Source organism: Chenopodium album, chromosome 18 (genome assembly GCF_948465745.1).
Source record: "Chenopodium album chromosome 18, dcCheAlbu1.1, whole genome shotgun sequence".
Classification (NCBI taxonomy): domain Eukaryota; kingdom Viridiplantae; phylum Streptophyta; class Magnoliopsida; order Caryophyllales; family Amaranthaceae; genus Chenopodium; species Chenopodium album.
The window spans coordinates 29,781,007-29,806,670 of record NC_137851.1 but is presented as its reverse complement, the minus strand read 5'-3'; the positions used below and the strand labels follow the sequence as shown (position 1 = coordinate 29,806,670).

Sequence of the window (25,664 nt, the reverse complement as noted above, 5' to 3'; positions counted from 1 at the left end):
AACTCTTTCAGTTTTCTTGGCACCATGGGCACACTTGTTGCAAGTGTGTTTTGGGTCAAACGGCGCTAAAGAGAGTTATATCACTTATATGCAAAAAAGATGGTCAATTTTGGCATGTAAAAAAAAAATGTTAAAAAGAATTTCAGAAAAACAATTGAAGATAAAAAGAGAAATTCAGAATTTGGCTTGGGTCAATGTTGAAGGATGCGTGTCTTGTAAGAATAGATAATCTATATTCATGACTAATTGAGTATTAGATCATTCTTCTGGCTGCCGTAAATGAAAATGGCGTTGTTGAAATATGCCTTGTACATGAATCGACAATAGTTTGTGCAATGTACTTGCTGAGTTGCTGATGGATCAATATAAACCGGAAAGGCAATGTGTTTTCATAACCTGATATCAAGCTTTGCCTTGAAACATTTCACTATACAAGATGTCAAAAATTACAACATACTTGGTGAATAATTTCCCAATGTACGTCAAAATTGGATATGATACATATGAGAGGAAAAAAAAAAAAGTAAATAACTGGATTGCCTATTACAAAACTGCATCAGGAATAAAGGCAAAACTACAAATTTACAGCGCAAATCAAATGAATAAATTACATGGGTGTCAAGGAAAATATGTGTCAGGCATATCATATTGATGCTGTTTTTCTGGTGGAAGCAGCCCCTTAAAAGCGGAGATGTGCACCCTTCCCATCTATCTCTAACTTCAAAGTTGATCATTATGCTACAAGAAGTCATTGTTACAAGCTGTCACCGAGTTCCACTAAACTTTTATTAAAATTGTCAGCCAGGGAGGCTTCACCAGGCTAATAAAAATCGCCGTAAGTAATCTGGAAATATATAAGGGTGGGTCTCTTTTTCCAAGATTCTCTCCTTCCAGTGTACAATTAACAGAGGGTATTACTCAGGCAATCACTCTCCAAAAATGAACCAAACATCGTATCCAGATCTGGGAATCCAGAGAATAATTAGAAACAACGTTGAAAACACCAAGTAGTACAGATTTTTACAAGCAAGATTGTGTAAGTTAACAGATATAAGATCTAAAACACAACAATCAACATATTCAATCTACGGGAGCAGTTGACTCAAAACAACTCATGAACAGAAACATATAAATAAACAAAATGTCTGGTTGACTTTCTTGGATTGCCAACCACTAATTGTTTCAAGGTATGCGTGAGGCTCAAGATCATTTCCCAAAAATGACAATCTACAAGTTTTGTCAACGGAAAATAGATCTCACTAGAAAAACAAAATTTACAAGAATCCACCTGCGCACAAGGCCACAATAAAGTGTAAATTAAACCAAACAAAGACGATCAAACAAAAATCTATCATTCTCATTTGTTGAATGTCCAAAAAATCGTGTAAGAGTCAATAGTCAAATTTCAAATATTTAGCTAGCTCATAAACAAATGCCCTTTTTATTCCAACCAAGTAGGTTCTCTTTGGGTTGACCTAGAATGAGTAAAAAAGAGGTTCTCTTCGGGTTGACCTAGAATGAGTAAAAATATCAACCAAGTAGCTATTAAGAAACCCTCCTCATGAGGGGAATTCCTAATGAGTTATTGTAATTCAATATGATAGTGGCTTTACCTATTATAAAAAGTATATATGGATGTAGTTCAAGTCTTCACATTAAGTCACGACCTAATGTCAGCCTTTTAACTCCTTTTCCTAACAGCACATATACAATAGCCTTTCTCTAGCCTGGAGCCTGGAAAAGCAAAGTCTGATCTAAGAGACGGTAAGGCCCCTGTCCTGAGCCTTGTTTTCTAAGCGGACTAATAGTCCAAGCCTCTTGGTTCAAGGAAGGGAAAGCCTTACGAGGACCAATCAGGTCCATTTTCTGGCTGGCTAGACATGTTGTAAGAAGAGAATAAACAAAATCTATTTGATTGACTTTTTAGAACTCACTTTTGGTTTGCTCCAATAGGTGCTTAGAATCCTAGTAATTTCTAAATCAACTACCCTTGATTCAGGATTACTTGATTGAAGAAACAATTCAGGTGTTAAAACCAAAAATGATTAAAAAAATATATATATAAATTAAAATTAAATAATAAAAGAAAAGAGCACTTTTTGCAGAGTAAACTGTGGAAATATCATATCTACCTGAAACGACTAACAATTATCCAACTGAAACAACTACATAGGAAGCAGAAATACCTGTGCAGACGAAGTCGTATGTGAGTGAAGCAACCAAAGGAATGATGAACATAAACTAATGTGAGCTACTGATAAACTTTACAGCAATTCTGCTCACAATTTCAATTCATAATTGTATCCTTAATCCTGAACTTCACCCCAATGTTGAACTTCATTTTGTTTAGCTACTGAAGAGTAATCAGACCTTATATCATCTTCATTGATACCTCTCACCCGAAATGTGGGAGCCAGAGTAGGGTATCACATCCTAAGCAGCAAATGGTCAAAACCAAGACACAATTTTGCTCCTAACCCCACATCTCAGCCACATTCTCTGCTTCTTTCAACAACAGAAAAGAAGACCAAGAGCATTGAGAGACAAGCAACATCTCAAAATCTCTTTCATTACAATCCACTTCCAAAATCATTTGACAACTGAAGTATCCCACACATCTGAAGATATGGGTTCTCCAACAGTTTTTCATTGTTGCTCTGCAGTATAGAGTTAAAAAGAAAAGATAAGGACAGTCAAGCCAGGTGATAGATCCATCATAATACCAAAACAGGAGATAAAACAGAGTTGCATATAGTCACATCATGCATGCAACCACGCGTACTTATTTTCTTTATCCTTGGTAATACAACAGCCATTCACGCTTGCCAATGCACATATTACATCATTAATATCTTTTATTATACATTCGTAAAAATTATAAAATAATTAATATTGTGGAAGTATAAATCAAGCCAAACCTAACAAGATTCCACATGACTATAGTTTTCTAACGTATAGTTCAAAAAAGGAGGCTAAAGGAGCTTGTGTGAATAGTTCAAAATCTCAAACGCTGTGATTAAAAAAAAATGGAGGAAGTAGTTAGACTATACCTGCTGAGCCCTAAAAACAAGTTGCTGAAGCCTACGTTGGTAATTTTCAAAATCTGCCGTCATCATCCTCTGCAATTACATATACAGAACTATTTGTAAATATTAAACATAGCTATTTCGAAGAGACTAAAGTCACACATATAAAAGAACAATTAGACACAAAATAAAATTTCTTGCCTTCAAAAGGAAGGCAGAAGAGCAATAAGCCACCCTCGAATCCGTATCATCCAAAAGTTGTCTGCAAAAGAGAAAGTGCTCATTTCTTTGACTTACTCGTGGACAATATAAATCTCTTACAGAAAAACGAGATATTACCTGAAAAAATCTTCACCATCAACTTCTTGAAAAGCATCAGAATCTGCTGTGCATTTTGCAATTAGAAGTAAAAGAAGGGCAGCACGAATATCTGACGTTGCGCCCGGGAGGTTTCCTCTTCCCTTGCTGCCAACAGAAACTCCAAGAGCAACGTTATCTGTCGCAGCACCAGCAAGTTGAATCAAGGGCCAATAAAATAAAACAGCTGGAACACGTGCAACCAACTGCAGTGGAACAACAACACTTCCTTGAAGAAGCAAAGCGGCCATCGATGATGTCTCACAAACTAATGATCTACAGGAGTTATCAACATCCTCAAGTCCTCTACGATGAATAGTCTCTTGCAAGGGAACACATTCGCCTAAATTGGCCTTATTGTTAATATCCATGGTATTAGAACCTCCACCAAGATGACCTGCATCTGTAGATGCTGGAGGGACTTTCAGGCAGAGCTGGGAGAATAGAATGTTACACATCTGCACAGAGATGGCAAATAATCATATTCCATTTTAAACAAACATCTTCAACATCGTTTCCCATTCATGCCATATTAATAGTAGCTTAGACTACACAAACATAGAATACAGCTACACAGAAGAATTAACTATTGTAATTACCGCTTGAATAACAAAGAACACATCCCATGAATTCAAAAGGTTCCTTCAACCTAAATACAGGCACATCATTTTCAAATATGTATAGCTGTGGGCTCAAAAAGCTCAGTGCAGCAAAAATCAATATATAAAGCAAAATTTCAAAAGTTCTGAAGCTTTCTTGGGTTTTTGGTGAAAGATGATCAAATTAATTCAACGAGTAATAAAAGTTCAGTGGGGGGGAGGGGAGGGGGGTGTGGGGGGCTATAGCCAGGTCTATGGAATACAAAAGCTACTCTAAAGTCTATGACTTGCTCTTTGCTGATGACACGGAATTTTAAGTTAAAAAATAAAAAAAAGCTTGGATAAGAGGAAAAAGGATCTTGTCTAGAAATTTTTGGGTCAGATGTTCAAGAAAAAACTGATTTTATTCCCTAAAATATACAACAGATATTAATGTAGATTATATAAGATCAGTTATGAAAAAGCCTAGAAAGAAAAAGCAACCAAGTAGTGGTACAGATATAGATAGCACTTTATTCTTGAAAGATATTTGTTTTTTCAATAAAAATGGGCTGATTCTTTGAATCAAAAACTGATCATTAATATCCAAGTATAGTCGATATGATGCAAGCTACAGAGAAACTTGAGGTGTTGCCCTCAAGTATTTGAGAAGATCAAATTCAATCAGCTCTAGTTGGCTTGGAAATGTAACATTTGTGTTTTTTTTAATTTATTTTTTTTAGGTTCTATGGGCATAAAATGCAGCATCTTCAGCAGTTCCATCTTCTATGCAGGTTTTTATATTTGGGGATGCTTCTCAGAGAAATAAATTTTGAGACCCAATTACTTAGAAGATCCATAAAAGACACAAAATTGGAAATCTTACCTTCAATCCAAAAAGGAAAGATTGACCATGGCGAAAAGCACATTGTCCAGCTGGTCTTTGCATTTAGAGGAATACAAAAAGAGAAACCAGTGGACCTTGAGGTATTTCTTTATAAGTTGAGCCAAGCTCTTGATCAAAGTAAAACACTAACACCTCGGTTTCTTTATTTTGTATAGGACATTGATAGCCATAGGTCATTATCAGGGACGGCGTTTCACATCAATTAGCATGACTAATCCCGAGACTAATCATGATATATACTGAAATAAAATGGGAATATGATGATCTCAGAGCCTAGGATCTTTCACTATGACTCTAGCAGATAGAATGAGAGAAAGAGAGAGATAACGTATTGAATAGAAATCTATTCCTTTTTGTCATTCCAATCAATGTATCTACTTCTACTATGCATTAGAAACCATTTGCTCATAATTCAGTTCACTAACAAACCAATGTTCTTACTGAAAATTTTCCTTAATAATTGATATGAGACTCTTATAACATAGGACAGAAGAAAGCTATTTGTAATGGAAATATACAATTACCAAATCCTATCCATCTAAATCTCTATACTAATCAGGGGGCCCCTTTGGTTTCCATGAATTAAGAAAATAAAAAGGAATAAATACCCTTATTTCCCATAGTCAATGTTATAATCAAGGTGAATCAATTCAAGATCTATTTTCCCTATTTAAACCATATAAATAAGATTCAAAATCCTTTTCTCGATGTCTTAAATCCTTTCCCTTCATGTTCTCTTAGTTTTTTCCCTTTGCATGTATGAGAGCCAGGCGGCTCTTGACTGGAGAAGCTCCCAAAAATATTTAATACACTGCTTCTCCCAACCCAGAAGAGAAAAAGGCTTTACTCATTTGTTACCATAGGATATTTGTTGAACTATAGAATTACCAGAATTATTATCTACCACTGATACTTTGATCCTTTCTAAACAAGTTAAGGGCCAATGTGCATAAATGGGTGGAATTTTGATCTTCAAATGCTGAGTCCCCAACTTAAACCTATTAGTTCCTAAATTAAACTTCATTTCCTATGGCCAACATTGATGCATTACCAACCCTCACTTGATCTAACCCATTTCAAACATGCCACAAGAAATAGTGATTTGCACATATATAGCAATATTATTCTTTACCCCCTAAGATAGTATTTCTTGACACAAGAAATAGTAATAAATCATGTTTCTGAGTCTAACCAAGATAGTTTTTCTTGACACAAGATATAGTAATATTATTCTTTCACCCCCAAGATGGACTACTAAGATTGGCATCACCAAAATTTGCATAGTATTTTATATTACAAAGCTAGAGAATTTTTAGTGTCCATGAAACCAGCCCCCAAATTTATTTTTTTTTTTATTTTTTTATTTTTTTTTTTTTTTTTGTGAAACGGTACCATGTAAGAAATAATAAGAATCAATGACAACTATAATGGTGGCAGAAAACGTATCTCTTTTTGCACAAATGAGAGCAAATAGTTTACTGTCCCATGTACACGATTCTTTGAAAACAACCAAAAAAGGAAAAAAAAAAAAAAAAAAAGGAAATATACAATTGTTGTTTTTATCTAAAATTTCTACTACTCACATAAAACACTAGAAGCCTATCGTATCCATAGTGTTATTGTATCAAGAACACCATGGTCAGGTAAACAGGTTAGTGGACAATGATTCACAAATTTATAACTGACATATCAATGCAGCCAGGATTGAGTATAAAAGTAGGAGCAGGATTGAGGAGTATACCTTCAAAATGTTGAAGTGATCAGTCTCATTTATCTGAGCCACTAAAGACAAGCAACTACTCATGATGTCTATCACTGAATTTGCCTTTTGAAGGCAATGATCTGGAAGACTATCGCCACCGTTTCTGGTTGAACCCTCAAGCTCATTCTCATCCAAAAGACACTTGCATCGCATAAGAAGTACTTCCAAAACAAACAGGAACCCTGCTCTGATTGTGCTGTCCTTTGACTTCAGCAAGCCACACATAAGCCAGATAGACATTGGAATATCAGAGAGAGCAGAAGAATCTTTCAGGTCAACTAAGGCAATTTGCTGCTGCAAGCTGCTGATGCTCAAAAACAAATTTCCATCACTCCCCTCACTAATTTCAGAAACAAGCAGATCACCTAACCAAATATATCCATTCTGACGGCAAGCTATTCTATCAGAATGAAGAAGAGAGTGCAATGTAGCCCACGATAATTTAGCGTCGTTGCTAACATTCCTTCCTATGACTCCATCGTCAATGCTTTTCAAAAGTTTATATGATTTGGTGTGCTGTCTCATGTCGGAAAACTCTTTCTGTAGGTGAGTAAATGAGCTTATAATTGAATCAAACTCACTCATAACCTTCTCGAGGATCTGGATATAAGAAGGCAATACCAAAATAGATTAAAATGCGAACATCTTGAAGCTTAGATTTGTAACATTTGAACAAACAGCCTATAAAGGCCAAAACCATTAACAAACCAGCAACGAAGTAACAGCTTCAGAATTTCTTCAAGAAAACGCATGGCTAATAAGTCTCAATTAATATTTGGATAATATCACAGAACAAATACTTTAATTCATATGAACATTTGCAGATAATAAATCATACAAGATGAAATAAGGAGGGAAGCAAAATGAAGAAGATTACGGTGTTCAGTTGTTCACTGTCTGAGTATCTGGACAATGCAGAAGAAACTGATCTTCTCAAGAGTTCTCCAATCCTATCAACTCCTAGATTAACAGAAATATGGAAAGCTTCAGGAGCATTGGCAAGAGACAGCAAAGTCGCAAGGGGTTGAATCTCATCAACTAAATACTCAGGGCCTCCAGTAGCGATATTTGCCACATTAATGTGATGCAAAACATAGTCAAAAAGCAATGAATAAAGATTTCTCTTCTCCTCCCTTGTTCTAGCAAGTGAATACTGCATTGAAAAGTGACAAAACAAAATTAGAAGGGAAAAGTGCACTTGGAACTCAGAAGTACAGAATATTGAAATACTAGAGCGTACATGAACATCCTTGACAGAAAATGTTAATCTGACAGTGAATTTCTTTTGCTTATATCAGTTAAATTTGGAATAAGAATTTAATTTTAATTAAAAGACTAATTGGCTATCATTTTTTTTATCTCAAATATCCTATCAATGGCTATGATGCAATGCCCCAATCACGCTCAAAGGATAATGTCAACAAACGAATTAATAATTTGTCTATTCCATCTAAATACAGTACACAACTACACATCACATCTAACATATATATCCCTAGCAATTAATAGGGATACCTTTAAATGTAGAATTGGAAGGAAAATAAAATATAAAAAATAAAAATTATTAAAAGGGTGTTTAATCTGCAGTCCGAGTGTCTGAATCATCAAAACTCAAAAGAGAGAGATCAAATTTTTGGCAAAATATTGAACCGATTATAATGGTTTATCAACAATAGAATTTCAAGCAATTCTACAACTAACAAACCATTTGATCAGATCCTTTCCTTATTTAGAAAAAAAGGGGGGGGGGGGGGGGGGTGAGACAAGCACACATGGGGAGTTAAGATCCTGTACAAATGACAGCATACCTCCAGGAAGATAAAATCAATCCCTCCAATCATATCAACTTGCTCTGCAAGAAATTTGGGGGTACTTGTAGTAATTGTACCCTGTTCATCAGGAAGATCATAGAACATCCTTGCTAATATTGATATGAGCTTTGAATGGACAACTTCCGCCCATGAGCTCATTCTACTAACTTCTAACAATGCCTTTACAACCTGAAAATGGATAAAAACAAGAGATACCAGTCAACAGATTAAACCATTGAGAAGAGCATAGGGTAATTTAATCCATTCTCTCGATTTTCGATGATGTAGGTAGGTAATATTTGAAAGTATATATATCCTCCGTGTCAAATGTTTTACTTTCGTACTATTACTATACTAACTTCAACTGCATAAATTTACTAATTACAGAGAAGCAAATGTTATCAAGTATTATAATAGCTTTGACAGCATATGTTTACTAATTGAGAAGCAACTTTCATCAAGTAATAGTACAAAACTAATTGCAGCAATTATAGTTTCGTACCACTCTGCATTAATAACTTTATTAATTAATGAGAAGCAAATGATATCAAGCAAAATGTTGTTTAATTAGTTTCACTGTCTAATTCAAAATATCAACTTTTTAAATTTTCCACTTTCAACAAAAATATCCCCCCCCCCCCCCCCCAAGAGAGAGAGAGAGAGAGAGAGAGAGAATAAAAGAGGAAAGCTGCCATCAGATAGTTTCTTTCAGCTAATAATTTCAAAAGGGCATGCAGCTAAAAAATTCAAAGCAAAATATAGATCCTATTTACGGAAGCAAACGACTCACCCTTATATCAAGGCCTTTCAGTCGAATCCTTCGTATTTTGCCTCCATCACAAACAAAATAAAGCAAACAACTTAAAGCAGATGCCCAGACAGATTCTTGTTTCTCTTCTATCTGCGAATTTCAAAAACATAAGATCACAGATGTTATAAACCAAAAATTCAATGAGGTAGTTTAACAAACTAAAACAAGTAGGATACATCATTATTTCTCTATCTAACTAGCTACAAGCATATATGACAACTATACTTCGGCTGCTTGCGTTACTAGCACGTATTTATCAAGTGTCTTTAGAGAACAGAAGATAGCTACAAAGGCATATCAAGGAAAAATATAGCTTTTCATAATATTATGAGAACCCTCGACTGAGACAAAGATGGCTAAAAACTTAGGGCTAACTTAGCATACTGAAGTGGTAACCAAGCATACAACCTAGTGATAGGGTGTAAATGCACTAGAAAATGTCCTATGTCCAAAGTCCAACCCAACCTAATCAACAAACAAACGCTTTCACCTGCTTAACCTTAGCCTTTCAAATGGAAGTAGAAAGAGGAAAAAGATGACAATAATGCATTTTCAATAGGTGTTCTAACAAAAGGAGTCGCCAAAAAACTTGTTGAGGGAAATAGTGTTCTTTACCAACAAGTCAAATACCCTATCTTGTTCTAGAGTATTAAGGGGTTGCCCCTATTGTTACTAGTTTTAAATGATTGATAACCTCGCTAACGTAACACAACAAAACAGTAAAGAAGTTATCCTCAAATAAGTTAAACAAGTTAAATTGCTAAAGAAACGAATGGGTAAACATATGACAAAAGATGCAAATGCTTTCCATTATTTGAGAGATAAAGTCAAGGCTACAACTGTATAAGTCGAAGGAAAGACTATCTCCATGTTCATACAATTGGAAGGAACGGCCTGATCTACAGCACATACTAAGGTTTTACTTTAAAAAAATGAAATGCTTTGTTGATTGATTTGCTAATACTTCTTTCCTGGACATCTTCCTCTATTTATAGACACATATAGTGCGATTTATCCCACTAACTCCAATAAACACCACACGGTTATGTCTCTTGGCGCCGGTCTTCATAAAATTCGAAATGTTCTAGTTGCTTCTAAACCAGCTCCATTCTGTCCTTAGGGCTTTCCATTTGGGCCTTGTAGTTAAGTCACATATTCCATCGTTGGACTATATCATTTATGAGTCAACCCTTTGTTAGTCAAGCGCCAAAGTCAAAATAAGTCGAGAAATTTAATTTGTGTGTAACAAATGCCCCCTAATTTGAGTGGTTGATGGCGTTTGAAACCAGACAAATCATGACTTAACTTGGCAAAATTATAAAAGTATTGAGTGTTTAAACGCTAATATTAAGAAATATAAAAAGCATTCAATTTAACTTCATATAATATATATTTAAATATGTACAAAAGAAAGAGCATTAATTCCCTCACCAAACTCTATTCAATAGAAGTTACTCTCTCTTTACACTCTGATCATATAGTTTCTCACTCCATCTTTCGAAAACTTAACTCATTTTCTCCCAAATCACAAGAAAAATACTTTCAATGGCTGAAGATTTAATTCCTATCTAAAAGAAAAAGAGAAAAAAAAATAAAAAAACCTTAACACATTGGCGATGATGAAGAAATTAAAGGAGTCGAAGTTCATCACATGAACCCAGATCAAATTGCAATTTTCATGCCTGGTCTAGGGCTGACAAATTCTGGTTATGTGTTACAAGAATTTGGTACTTGAATGTGCAAACCACCATCTGCGTGCGGACAGATGCTCTAAGTGGAGACGAAACTACAGGAACATGAAGAGAGATAGATTTAACAAAAGAGTTAACAAGCGATGGGTCCAATCCTGCCTTGGTTTGCAAAGGTTGGGCAAGGAAGTTAGGCTGTTTATCTACCTTCTTTGGATAAGAAATTGCTGGATAGAGCGATTTCATTTTCCAGCAAGTACTATAAGAGATACACACAATGTTGTACAAGTGCACATGCTAGGAAGATGAAATCATCTATCACAACAGAGTTAACCGAAAATTGCTAGAGCCTAGCAATGATGAATTTGAAGGGTATTTTGAAAATCCTAACCTACAACAGGTGGTGGCTAAAATCAAAGATAATGCTAATTACTAGGAGGCCTCTCAATAAATATATTTCTGTATATATTTAGGCCTTTATTCAAAAGCATTCATGATTCAAGACTCTTATGTTTTGAAATGCTCTTTCTTCTGAACATGTTTAATTATATACTACATGAAGTTATGTTGAATGCTTTCTGTATTTCTTAATGTTAGCGTTTAAACAGACTCAATACTTCTATAATTTTGCTAAGTTAAGTCAATTTATCTGGTTTCAAACATCATCAACCACACAAATCAAGGGGGCATTTGTTACACCCAAAATTAAATTTCTCCACTTATCTTGACATTGGCACTTGACTAACAAAGGGTTGACTCATAAAATGATATAGTCCAATGAAGGAAAATGTAATTGAACAACAAGGCCCAAATGGAAAGCCCAAAGGATTGAATGGAGCCGGTTTAGAAGCAAATTTGTTGGATATAATTATTACCCATAAGGCGTGTATCAAACTTTCCTCAAAGAAGAAGATCCAACAAAATACTCCTGGGAATTACAAAAGGAGAATAATACCCAGCCAGTTTTTAAGGTCCCCCAAGTTCCTATCAAAAGTGTTGCTCCAAAAATGAAAACTCCAAGAGAAACTTTTACCATTCCTAGCCTTAAAGAAGGAAATAGGAGTAAAAATGAGCAGATGATTGAACATAGAAAGGAGAAAATTATACTAAATCCACGAAGTACTGTACACCTGCCCAAGAATTCTTCCAAAAAGCATTGCTCTCACCATTACCACCTTACAATCAGCCAAGAGAAAAAAAAAAGATATATATATATATATATATATATATATATATATATATATATATATATATATATATATATATATATTGTTTTTTGTGGAAAGTGGTTGCAAGGACTAGTGAAAGGAACTGTACCCCTTGCTCAAGAATTCTTCCACAAAACACTCCTCTCTCCATTGCCACCTTACAATTAGCCAAGGGGAAAAAATAAAAAATAAAAAAGAGAAAAGAAACTGGTGAACTAACTGCTGAGGACTAGTGAAAGGAACCAGAAAAGCTGATAGTGCATCCATCGATTCCATCCATTCCATTGAATTCCATATTTGCTCCATATCACTTGCTTCCCAGAGCAGAAAGCAAAGCAATCACTTTCCACAAAAAACAATATTTTTCAACACCAAATTACCTAAACCCATGCCACCCTCTTACTTAGATCTACAATCAAACTGCCATTTTACATGATCATCCATCCTCATCCACCTACCCCAGCAGAGCACACAAAATCCTCTCATAAGCCTTTTTAGTCTTTTAGCAATACCCAGAATGTTAAAAAGGAAAAGGAAGTGTATAGCTAGATTAGAAGTAACTTTGACTGAGATTAATACAAACCCCAAGGCCTAAAGAAAAGCAAGCACCTCTTGTCTACCAATATGAAAATCTAACCAAACTCTACTCCCCTACGATGCATCCCACTCAAGACATCAACTACCAAAGAAACAAATAAGGTGAACGAAAATCACCGTGCCTCAACCCAAGAGAAGTAAAACCACTACCTAGGAAACTCATTAGATAAAACTCAAAAATACACAAAAGAAACACATCCCTGAATCCATCTCCTCCACTAGAATCATTAGATTCAGCTTCCAATAAGCTCAGATGAAGCGTGCCCGCTGGACACTTTCCATTTTCAAGCTAGGGGTCATTTTTAGTAGCTATTCCAATAATGTTAAAAAAAATAAAAAAGAAAACAAAAAATAGCAAAGCACGACAGAACAAACCTGAACTAGAAGCAAAAGAATCTCATAGAGGATGTTTAATATCCAGGATTCAAAATCATCAATTGCTGAGGAATCCCCGGCGTTTTTGTTAGAATCTGTTCTCTTTCTCTGACTCCCCACTTGAGCCTCGCTGTCCAAGGATAAGTCTTGAGGATAATCTTCGTCAATAGTTGTAACATCATCCAGCACAACAGGCTCCAATAGGTGAGCATGAACAGCAAGATTTAATATCAAGTCAAAGGCACGAGTCCTAGAAGACAGTCTGGGAGAGCAAACCATATCCTGAAAACATGTTCCTAGGGTTATAAGAGGCACAAATACCAATTTACAAGAATACTATAAGAAAGGTGTATCCAGTCAATAGTGTACCTCAAGCATAGATAAAGTGAGAGGAGCAGCAGATCCAGGATCCAAAATGTACCTGCAAACAAAAAAGCAAAGAAATAATTTTAGTCCAACAAAATAAGTTAGAAGCAGCAAACAATCACATATAACTCACAAACGTTATAGGTGGTTACTAGGAATACAATAATCACAAGCCGTGAATCTACAAAAAATTGACACATGTTGAATGTTTATATTACTTGTATGTTATATGACAATTGACGAGCAGTGGATAGTAACCTATTAGTGATAATACCCTATAATTCATGATAATGTGAAAAAATAATTTACACAAGGGAAAAAAATTTTATATATTGTACAAGAAGATAAAAACAGGATCTCCCTTTTTATGTGGAAAAAAATGATGAAATTAAAAGCAAAATTATAAATGAAAACCAAGTACTCCCTCCGTCCCATAATATAGTTCCTGTTTTCCTATTTTGGAGAACCAAAATGTTGTTCCTATTTCTATTTTTGGATAGGATGTAAAGACCATTATACCCTCACTTTTTAAACTTTATTTATTGTACTTCCTAATTTACCCTTGAATTTTGCACGTGCTTTGTACCTTTTTCCACTTTCTCTCTCTAACTTTTGTCTATGATTGTACTTTTTACTTTTATTTATGTACTTTATCTAATTTTTCCTCCTATTTCTTAAATACCGTGAAAAAACACAAACAAGAACTTAATTATAGGACGGGTGAGTATAATTTTCTTTTAATCTAGAATATATTTGATGATGATCACTCTATAGGTGATAAATAAAATAAGCATTACTAATATGTATTTAGTATTTGCAGAGGAAACACTAAAATCTAGAATGAGAATCTCGTTAAACCAAAGACCATGTACACCAATAAAAGTAACATAGGCACTGTCCAAAAGATAACGAGTGAGAGAACTTACATGTCAATAACTAGTTTAATAAGGACACTGACAGCCACGTCAATGGATGGCTTTGCGCGATGGTTACTCAATCCTGTTGAAATTGTCATTAGATTTGCAGTTGGCATGGAGGTCTCTGAGCAAACAGCTGTTATGACCTCACCCACTTCGGTAGGATTCAGCTTTAGGGGCTGCTGTTCACTGAATCATGCAAAAATTACAAACATTCAGTGAAAACTCTAAATAAGCATGGAAGTTCATATAACCTTTCTAGTTTTACGGCTTTTACCTATTAATTTTTAAGTAACATTAATTTATATGTAAAGCATGCTATATATTATCAGCAAATAACAAGGCTTAACAATCTCACAGCCTCACACGCACTCAAAAAGACCAAAGTAGAAACATAATTCAAGAGTGACAAAGTGGTTCACTATTGGGACATGTTATGTGACAGTTTTAATCTACTAAAGTTTGGTTAGGATTGACTACAACAAGAAAGACCCTATTGTAAACAGTTTCAGCAACACATTTGTCATTCAGATATGGATAAGATGTATTTTCTTAAAGAGGAAATAGCCATTAGCATAAAAGATTCCAAGCTGATCCTAAAGTCTGAAGTTAGAACCCAATAATTATACCACATTAGCAAGCAACTCAGGAGAGAGCAGCCAAGAAAATTTATCACCTATATGATGATAATATAAAATCAAAGCATGACAATGATAGCCCTTTGCACTTATATAGGTGATAAAAAAATATAAATACAATAAGGGTGAATTTATCATTCTATCTTGAGCGTTTTGTATGTTCGTAAGTATTTCTTATTTCTTCAACACCCCCCCCCCCCAAACACCCCGGATAATATATATAAACAAACAGGATTGAACACAGAGTATTGAGAACAATAAAGAGCTAAGGATCATTAGATGCATTTCATTTTGGCACGTATATGGAATAACAAGGAAGCAAAGGATATGTAAAATATTAAAATGCCCTCTACTTTACTCCCTCACATTACCCAACCTACTATACTCTTCGAACAGCCTCCAGGACCAAAATTGGTCTCCGTCTTTATTTGATTATTTGTTTTTTAATCTCTCTCCTCTTATAAGAAGACCCACTGCACTAAATCCACATATTGGATAGATAAATAAAAAATAAATAAAAAAATAAATCAATAAAATTAACCTATAAACTTCTAGAGAGAGAAAAGAAGATAATAAAGAAGCTCGAGACTCAACAATGGCAGGCACTATTATTCAAGCAACTCCTTTGATTTTTTTTTTTTTTTTTCGCAATTGCTTTTTGGCTTTATTAAACTTCAATCCCGGTGGCTTCAATTGGGATGGAAATTTAGAAGTAAAAAAGTATTTTTCAATAAATTTGCGGTTAATGAAAGGGATGATGCTTTTAACGGAGTAAACTATATTCATTGTTATTGTTTGATGATTTTGGAGAGTAAAAAAACATACAGAGTAATGAATTGATAAAAGAAACATAGAGGAGAAAGAGTGGATAGAGGGGAGAGAGAGGGGGTAAGGAGGAGAGAGAGAAGGGGTTTATTATGTGGAAGAGAGAAAGGGGGAGGGTATAATTGTCATGTAACAATACAAAACTTACTCAAACAAGAACCATGACAACTAAAAACATAACTTCCCTAAAGGGAATACGTGTCAACCAAAAAAAGATGGAAGAACTTTTTTTCATTTTTTTCCCCCGACAATGTTTCCCAAGAAGTCTTCTGGAAAGAGCTAAGGCATAGCACAGCAGGATCTGTAAAAGTAGTAGTTGTTGATAGCATATGCAAAGTATCCCCAATGAAACAATACAGACCATCAGTATCGTCATCCTCAACAATTCAAAATAAATGCAGCACAATACAACCACATGCATCTGTTCATGTAATCAAGAAAGCATAGAGATTAGAAACACTAAATAATAACCATGAAAAGACAGCAATGCACCAAATGAGAACCACCATCATCACAATAGGTATTAGGAAGAGACATTTTGCTTCTACGCTAGAGAATAAAGAACAGAAAAAATGAATTACAGTCATTATAGAGCCAAATAAGACTCAGATGCATCTCTGTATGGTAAGGAGAAAGGAAGCAACTAAACAGGCAACATCATTCCACGAGTGAAGGGCAACTATAAGGTTTCTGATAGCACTATTAAGCAAAGATGAAGTGGAAATAGTTCAGCAGAATTGAGATTTTCAGCACTTATGCCCTACCTGTAATGACGATATTGAAACAATGGTCGTGCCCGTGGCCGAAATGTGCTCACTGAACAATCCTCCCTGATTAAAAAGAAGAGAACCAGCTATGAGATTCAACATGAGTTACCAAAATTAATACTTCAAACACCTGCACAATGAATATACATTTCAAGGTATTTGTGTTGTTTTAAACCACCAGCATTACTTGAGCAGATCATTTAGTTATTCAAAGATCCATATTTACGGTTTGAATTAGATAGATAGAAAATTCATCCTAGACTTCTGTGCTCATAAATTTCCCAGTTAACGTCATACCAATTACAAATAAATTTGACTCTAGCATCACTAATATATACCAGAAAATAAACTTTATTCAGCCAAACAATAGTAAAATTCAAATGCATTCATCTTAAAACCACAGCAGCTAGTTTCACACTCCCCTAAAGGACCATTACCCCCCCCCCCCCCCCCAAAATTAAAATAAAATAAAATTAAAAAAAACACACCACCACCGCCTTCAACTAATCTACTACACATTCAACTCCAATGTTCGTAAAAGGCAGCAGAAGCAGTCACCATAGTCTAACAAAAGGTAGAAAGTACCTCATCCACCTCTCATAGGATTTCGGACCATATGTAGGTTGCTATGTAATAAATTGTTTGATTAACCATTAAAACTTTTTTTATTACGAAACCTCAATTCTTGATACGGACCATTACGATACCTTGTCCATCTTCTCATAAGATTTGAACTAAATAAAGGTAAATACGTAACAGTATTGTCGTTTTTTTCAATAAAACAATCTTCATTACCTGACCACAATCTAAGTACAGGCCACATGACTTCCTCTTCAGGAGTTACAGTTCACTATTGAAATATAAAACCTTAAAACTTCAATTTTTTTACATTACTTCACTCATCTGTCATCTCCATATAAAAGAGACACCTTAACTCTTACAATAACAACTATATCTTACAAAAATTGAAATAATTTGTCTAGCCACAAATATATTAGGAAATAAAGATAATGTGATTAAAGTGCTAACTTAAGGTTCATGTGGTGTTTCTACCCTCTGAAAGTGGCCTGTTAATTTAGGTCATTTCAGCACTTGGTAGCTTTCGACTGTCCACCATGTTTGGCAAGAAATCTAGCAATTCAATTATGTTCGACCCATGGTTCCCTAGCTGCCATGGTTACTCCAACACCTTCCTTAACCATGGGTGTCGCATGTCGACACGACACGACGCGCGACAAGACCCTTGACACGGCTCCGGGAAAATGTCGACTCGGGGATCGGAAAAGTGTCTGAAATAGGTATCGATTTCAGATAGTCAAGATTTATAATTTAAAATTTTAGGGTTTAATTCAAATTTTTACCAAAATTTTGTGAATTACTGATTTGCAGGACACATATAGACAATAAAAGTATAGGCTTTTGGTCGCCTGAAAATTCCGATTTCACCGATGTATTTTCTGGCACATTGAACAGATCGCCGGTGAGTTGTGGTTGCCATTTGTGGTGGCTGGCTGTTGAATGAAAGGATAAAGAATGAAAGAAGTGTTTGCAAAAATAAATGACATGCTGCCTTTGAAATTTGAAAGAGAAGAGAAAGAGGGGATTAAGTTTAATTTTGCATGCATCTGAATATCTGATTTAATGGAGGAGAGAGAAGATAGAAAGAGTAGAATACGTATAAACTAGAAAGAGAAAGGAACAAAAGAAGACAAAAAAAAAGTGTATTGGAATTCCCTATGTATTACTGACTCCGTATTATTATTTTTTTATTTTTTTGAGAAAAATGTTCCCTATGTATTGTTAAGCGTGAAACATTAAAACGTTTATTTTTAAGCGTCGCATTAAATTTTTTGGATACTTTACACAGTAGCCGTATCCTAAATATTAGTCAAGAAACTCCCTTGACCGTGTCGAAGTGTCAACCAAAATTTAGGACTGAGATGTCGAACACTCCGACACCTTGTCGGACACGACACTTAGAGACGAGTCTGAGTAACCATGCTAGCTGCAATATATTGTAGTTTAAATAAAATTATAGCCGAAGGAATTTGTTCTGACAGGGAGACCTTTAAAACCTTCCATCATGCATTATCCAATATCACTTCCAAGACAGAACTAACATCTCAGACAAACTTGAAAGCTAAGGCCTCAAAGTGCAATTAACGAAGAAAAAGGATAAGTATACAAGAGATGTCTCCCACTGAATATAGTAGTTGTCAAGCTTGGCAAAGGATTAAACACTTAAATCATGCTCAAATGAAAGGCATTTCTTACAAGAGCTTATAGTAACAAAAAATGTCCAAGCAACATGCAAAAAACAACATTCCCTACATTGCAAACCTTAGACACAAGAGGGCATTGATAAAATAAGGCATGACAGTCGATACCTATGTTTCTCTGCAAACAATACAACCATCTCTAAAGGAAAGCTCATAACTCACAATGCAAAAAACAATACAACCTGGAGTCACCAACTTAACAAGGACATAAAGTCATAAACAAATGTGTGTAATTGTAGTTTTATACTTATGCTAAGCCTATTCAAACAAGTCATCCATGTAAAGCCTCTTTTTTTTTCCAATTTTAAATAAATTCGATAAAGTTTTTAGTTCAGTTTCAGCAACAAGAGCCTCTTTTTTTCCAATGGATGATTTAGCCAACTAGAATCATATGTCACGTATTCTCACTCCTCTAGTTTCTTCTTCCTTCATGAAGTTCAACTCATCCAAAAAAAGGAAGAGGTTAACATTTAGGTGATGATAACACTTATAGCAGGCTATTTTTCTCTCACTACTACCAAGGTTCTTTCTCACACATCCAAGTTTAAACCAAAAAACTCTTGGGGAATTCTTAGATCCCTCTTGAAGTTTTCATCGCTTTTAAATCCATGGGTTATGTGCTTCTGTAAGTAAAACAATGAGAGCACACCATATATATATCTTCCTTCCTGATCAAGAGACAAAAAGGGTGGCCACAACACTAATCCTAACTTGGTAAAATAAAGGAAGAAGTGTGTATAAATGCAGATCATAAATGCCTTTACTTCTGTATAAAAGATTAAAAGAATAGACATAAGAAGATAGACAAAAAACCAGATTTTGGGGGGGGGGGGGGGGGGGGGGGGAGCACTTCCAAAAATAACTTGCCATATCTGCTGAGACCCAGATTTGGTCCGTTTAGATGCTGTTATAATTCTCAAGTGATGACGAGCAGAGGCACTGTTGGTGACTGAAGACATTGAGGAGGGCTGCAACAGTTGATCAAGATAAGGCATGTCAGCAGTACCAAAGTGCCTCCACGGTTGGCCTTTTTTTGTATCCAAGTCGGAAACAAGTAGGGCAGCTGCGCCTACGTCAAGCAAAGTAGATCTTGTCAAGTCTTGGGCGTTAAAGTATTTATCACTGCACCAAAACAAATATTATGATTAGGTCAACAGTTATACAAATACCCTATAATGATCTCAAACTCTTAATTAGAGACCTACAACATGCAATAATACCAGCTATGACTAGATATATACAACATAATTAATTACCCAACAATTAACTTAGCAGCAGAGTCTTGATCACTTCTCCAGCGCCATTTTAGAACATCAGCAGTAATATATTCTAGGTCTTCAACTCCATCAGAACTTTCAATCTTTCTTTGGCTAGGAACAGATAAAGTAGTATCTATCCTTCCTGATGATTCTCCATCACTTGCAGGACTTAACTGAGAATTGAAAGATCTACTCAATAAAGATGACAGCGAAGGAAGAGTCTGCCTTGGCACTGAAGGGGCTCCAGCAAAAGCTGCTGGTTGAAATGACCGTCTTGGAATATGTTGTGCCACCAAGGAACGAACATAATTTAGTGACTTCATAAGTGATGCAGAAGCAAAGCTAGAAACAGGCACAGGCGCACCATTGACCGGAGCCTTTGCAGCACTAGATTGCTGGTTCAACGAGTGTGACCATGGCAACAATTTCCGACTCAAACCAATATCACATTCAGCAATTATCTGTACACAAAATTTGTCAATCTGCAGCAACGTCTCTTCACTAGGCTTATATCTGAACATAAGACAGGGGGAAAAAGGAACACAAGGTTTTAAGTCAAAAGCTGTATCAAGGAACAACACTCATCCTACACCTAAGACAAACATAAGAAAAAAGATAGGGCGGATCAGAACAGTACCTAGCTCTGGAACAATCAATCAGGTAAATAGTTTATAGCCTTTGTTGCAATTATTAAAATTTTAAACTATTTTTATATAATGGCAGACTTGTCAGTAATCTCTCCTTAAGCACTAAAGATATGTTCTGGCTGACAACCGATTTCATGAATGTCATAAATTGCTGTGACCCCCCCCCCCCCCCCCCCCGGGGAAATCGGACTACAATTTGGAACCACACTTATAGCTTGAGGTTTGTTAAATTGTTAGCATTCCAGACATCTGGGATATGTGAACTGGATCTCTCAAATTGGCATACCAACATTGAAAGTCTCCAACATGGTATTCTATATATGCTTGATAGATCTTTTACCATGTGAAGGATCAAAATATCTTTTACCATGCTTGATAGATCTTTTACCATGTGAAGGACCAAAGAGTTTAAGACAAAAAGAGGGTGCTACCCACATTCAAAAGGCAAGCAAGAAGCAGAGTACATTCAAGTGGAGAACTAGAAGCAAAAACAATCACTCTTCGGTTAATAGATCCACAAAAGCAAAAGACTCAATTCACGGGAACAAGGAAATTTTGGCTCAAAACATGTAGACGTAAATACTTAAGGCTACTAAAAAGCTCCAGGATACAACAATCACATCGAAGATGTCAGCAACTAACAATAACTTGTGTAGTTCAGAGAGCAAATTTAACTCCATAGTGGAATTAAGCGTGCAAAAAAAAGCTTAAAGTATAGGGACAGAGAAGTGGACAGCTCTCTTCTTATTCTTCAACCATCAGATATTCTAACCAACACTTCCTTCTTTTCACCTAAACACTCCTTACCTGGACTTCAAACTAAATTTGCCACTATCTGAAATTCTAAGTTACAGTTATAGTCGTAAATTGTTTTGTTAGCTTTTATCCAACTTTTTTTTCCTATATTTGACCTAAATTTGCCAGTAACATAAGATTTAAAGGTGAAAAGGACTAGGAGTACATATTTTGGAAACCTTTAAAAATTATAATGGAAAAAAATGTCTTAGTAGTGCAGCAATTAGAGGTGTCAATTCGGGTGTGTAGGTAGGGTTCGATGAGGTTGGATCAGGTCTATTTTAAATTTGAGTCATGCTACCTTAATGCGCCCATAAAAGTTGAAACCTGAATTTGATTTTAAATTGGGTCTGTAGCTGCAATTCTATCATATAGTGGGTAGAAACACACACAAGTATATTATCATATAAAACAAACAAGAGAAGATAAACAAACCTTAAGAGATGACGTTTTAAGAGTGCCACACACCTTGCAACAACTGCAGGGCTGCACAAATAAAATAAGAATCAGTGGCTAAACCTGTCATTGTTCTCATCAAACCATAGATGCCTGATGTCTCAAAGAAGACAATTACATATCACAGGGTGTAACAACTCATAAACTTATAGCCCTTACATACTGCTTTTTTCTGACATGTTGATCAATAGAGCCAAAAATAAGCTCAGACATATTCTTGCAGAAAATGCACTGACTATATGTTTTTTTTTATTAGTTTATTAGTTTAACAGTTTTTTTAAAGTACTTGTTTTTTTAATGCAACAGAATAACTAATATTTAGTCATGTACCAATTGACTTAGCCTATACCTATGTAAACATATATTGACACAACCTACAACAAAGACATTGAGGTTATTAATGAATTAGGCATTGTAAAATATATTCAATATTTTGAGATCATAACTTTATTTTGATATATTATATTGAAATGATGTAACATTCTACATCAATTAGTCATTGTAAAAAAAATGTCTGATATTGTGTTCAAATTCTATAAATACAAATGTGTACTTATAATCAATACACGCAAGTTGTTTTGTATATGATGAGATGGTGAGCAAAAGTAGCTACCTGCGATCTCTCTCGGCAAGAGTATGTTCTAATATAATACAATAGGCAAGGTCAGTCGTCGATGGAGCGGCCAAATAATCCTGATATTCACCATGAACATCAGTTATTTGATCATTTAACATGTTTCATCTCAACAACAAAATTATTTAACATGTAAGCATAGGTATAACGCATATGTAAAAGCCACAAAAAAAGATATATAAATGAGCTTTAACAGAAGCCGCAATTCACCACTAATATAATAGCCCTGTAAGTACAAAATATCAAATCACATAGAAGAAGATAACTCTCAACAATTGACCAGGAGTAAAAAGATAGAGAACAAGCTATCCTCCTGTCCTCCAACAACAGCAACTATAACACCATCACCCCTTTTTTTTAATATATGAATATGAGTAGCTCCTGCAAACCATAACAGATATAGTCTACAAGGAAGATAAATTTCACATTCCCAGAACATGAAATAGTCAGCAAAGCATTGCTTCCAAGCTGCTTTCTTCCTAGCTCTTCTAAACCTCACCAGACGCACCTGCATTCCAAAAATGAAAGAAGCAAAACTTTCCCCCAAAGATTGCACACTACATGACAATGAAGAAAATGCGGGTAGAATCCACAACTGGTTCCACAATGCAGGCAAAGATCCAGTGAGATATAAGGGGCCTGTTAGTATTAATCCTGGCCAATGCTAGAGTCCCAAAAAAGTATCTGCCTTTCGTATTCTAGAAATTACACACACCATCTATTTTCCCTAGAAGAATAATTGAAACATAAGAGCAGAGTTAAATAATAATTAGACAGGTCCATTGCAATTCACTACACACACCATCTTTTTCCCCTTCCCTTATAACGCAACCCTACTTAAATAAAAGAAAAGAATGGGTACTAGTAGAAGTAAAAAGTCCTTTGGTTGTGAGGCACACCAGATATTGCTAAGCTCATAACCTGATTAAAACAACCTTGAAAAACAGGTATTCCCTTGTCAGATTCTCTCTGACTACTACTCTTTCTTCAAGAACTTTAGCAACAATTGGTGATAAATACATCAAAGGATATGTGGACTTAGGACTAGGAAGAAATGAAGATATGCCAGAATACTAATAATACAATTTCTTGCTGCATAAGGAAAATAAGTTCATCAAGAATAGAGTTTTCTGAGATATTATTAATCAGGACAAATTAAATTCTTGCTTTTCTCCAGACTGATACAACTGTTTGGGGGGTAGTGCAAGAGCTGGTCATGAGAGTGGTGAGGAGGGCTCTGGCAATGAATTTGTTTGAGGAAGGAATGAAAGATGGTGATTTTCTTTTACTATAATTTAGACATCTTTGTTCCCTGATTCCCTAATAGGGGGCAACTCAAATACTCAATCAGTCATTCCCCTAGAATGGGGTGGGGAACTAGGATTCATGGGTTTGGGGGTTTTGAACAATTTTAAGTGTTTTGTCAAAAAACAATTGAAAGTGTTTTGTCAAAAAACAATTGAAAGTGAAGAGAATATCACAAAAATATACCATAAAACAGCAATAAAGATATATAAAGGTGTTCACTTTGTTTTTTTCTTGATTCCTTATAACCATACATCCTCAAAAACTATATCTTTGCCCTCAATAAGACCTACTGTCTAGGAATTGATTACAATCCTTGATGACCACCTATAAATTAATAACTCCTTTGCGAGGTAATTCTTCCAATGGCAAAACTCATGCTTATTGCTCATACTCAAAACCATCAATTTACTAACAACACCATTCTGCATGCTTACAGCCACGATAAAACTTGGTTGGAGAAACATATAAATATACTGGTTACCAATCAGTTTCTTTATCGACCGTGCTTCATAAATACACCAACAGGCCTCCAAAACAAGATGCGCATAACATGCACAACAGGTTGAAGTCGTAGACTACAGAGTAATTTAAAAAGCGAATATAAAAGTCCTACTCTAACAGCTCCTGCGAAAGAATAGTACACTCTGAAAAAGCTCCAGTGGCACTAAGACAAACACGGTCCATGAACCTAGGCACAAAGCATTCTCTAATAATCGAAGGTTTTGTCACTCTATGAGTAAAACTGAAGAATTAATGATCAGTCTTCATGTCGCAATACTAGAGTCCCACATTACATTCCCCTACTTCACAACCACCCTGACTAACTACGAAAACTCAGCTCGTGCAAATTAAAGAAGCTCAAAGCACTAAGATTCACATCAAATCAATCCTCAATTGCCACAATTTCAATTAAGCACACAATAAATCCTCCCAAAGCACTCACTTTTAACTTCCAAACCAAAATTCTCAACAAATGTAAACAAACAGTCCAATTCATTACATAACAAATCAACAAAATACATCCACCACAACAGAAAAAACTACAATTAAAACAACAATTAACCTAAAAAGCAGAATTCTAAACAAGCAATTCAAAATCAAAATGCAGACAAAACAAACCCTAGAAAACCACGAAAACAAACCCGAAGAGTTCGCGAAGCTTCGGATGCATGAATAGAAGGACTACTAGAAGGATGATGAGACGAAAGAGCAGAAATTGAAGAAAACGAAGACGAAGAAGACGAAGAAGAGAGAGAATCAGCAACAGCACGACGAAGAGGTTCAGGAGGTTTCTTAATCGACGAAGATCTCAGCCTTGAGACAGCACCAAGCTGCAACCTCGCCGACGCCGAAGCCGCCGTTGTTGTAGTGCCTCTTCCAGGGCTACGAGATGGGCTATTGTAGCGACTCGACATTGAAATTGAAGGTCCTTCAATGGCGGAATTTCTGCGATCAAAGGAATTTCAAGTATGGTAAATCAGTCTGCATTTGAGGAAGAAAGAACAAGTGTTTATGGTTTTTTTATTATAAAAACTTATAATGTTATTGTGTTTAAGGAAGGATGAATGGATGAATGAGATATAGAAATTCTTAAATTTCGGTGTGTGAGCACGTATTAGCTGGCAGGCGCTTTGGGGGAGGGCCGAGGGGATT

At 35.5% G+C, this 25,664-nt stretch overlaps 1 protein-coding gene across 1 annotated transcript; it reads right to left on the bottom strand.

The window, feature by feature from the left end:
- Window positions 1-370: 370 nt before the first annotated feature.
- Window positions 371-25,551, bottom strand: LOC145592361 (uncharacterized). Its single transcript, XM_081648804.1, has 18 exons — window positions 25,154-25,551; window positions 22,683-22,762; window positions 22,049-22,099; window positions 20,169-20,684; window positions 19,776-20,034; window positions 16,631-16,692; window positions 14,413-14,592; window positions 13,490-13,541; window positions 13,121-13,402; window positions 9,232-9,342; window positions 8,439-8,630; window positions 7,508-7,783; window positions 6,610-7,230; window positions 3,366-3,841; window positions 3,228-3,288; window positions 3,051-3,119; window positions 2,187-2,657; window positions 371-963 (listed from the first exon to the last, which is right to left on the bottom strand). The coding sequence occupies exons 1-17, from the start codon at window positions 25,424-25,426 to the stop codon at window positions 2,571-2,573; spliced, it is 3,648 nt and encodes a 1,215-aa protein (XP_081504930.1). The 5' UTR covers window positions 25,427-25,551; the 3' UTR covers window positions 371-963; window positions 2,187-2,570.
- Window positions 25,552-25,664: the final 113 nt, after the last annotated feature.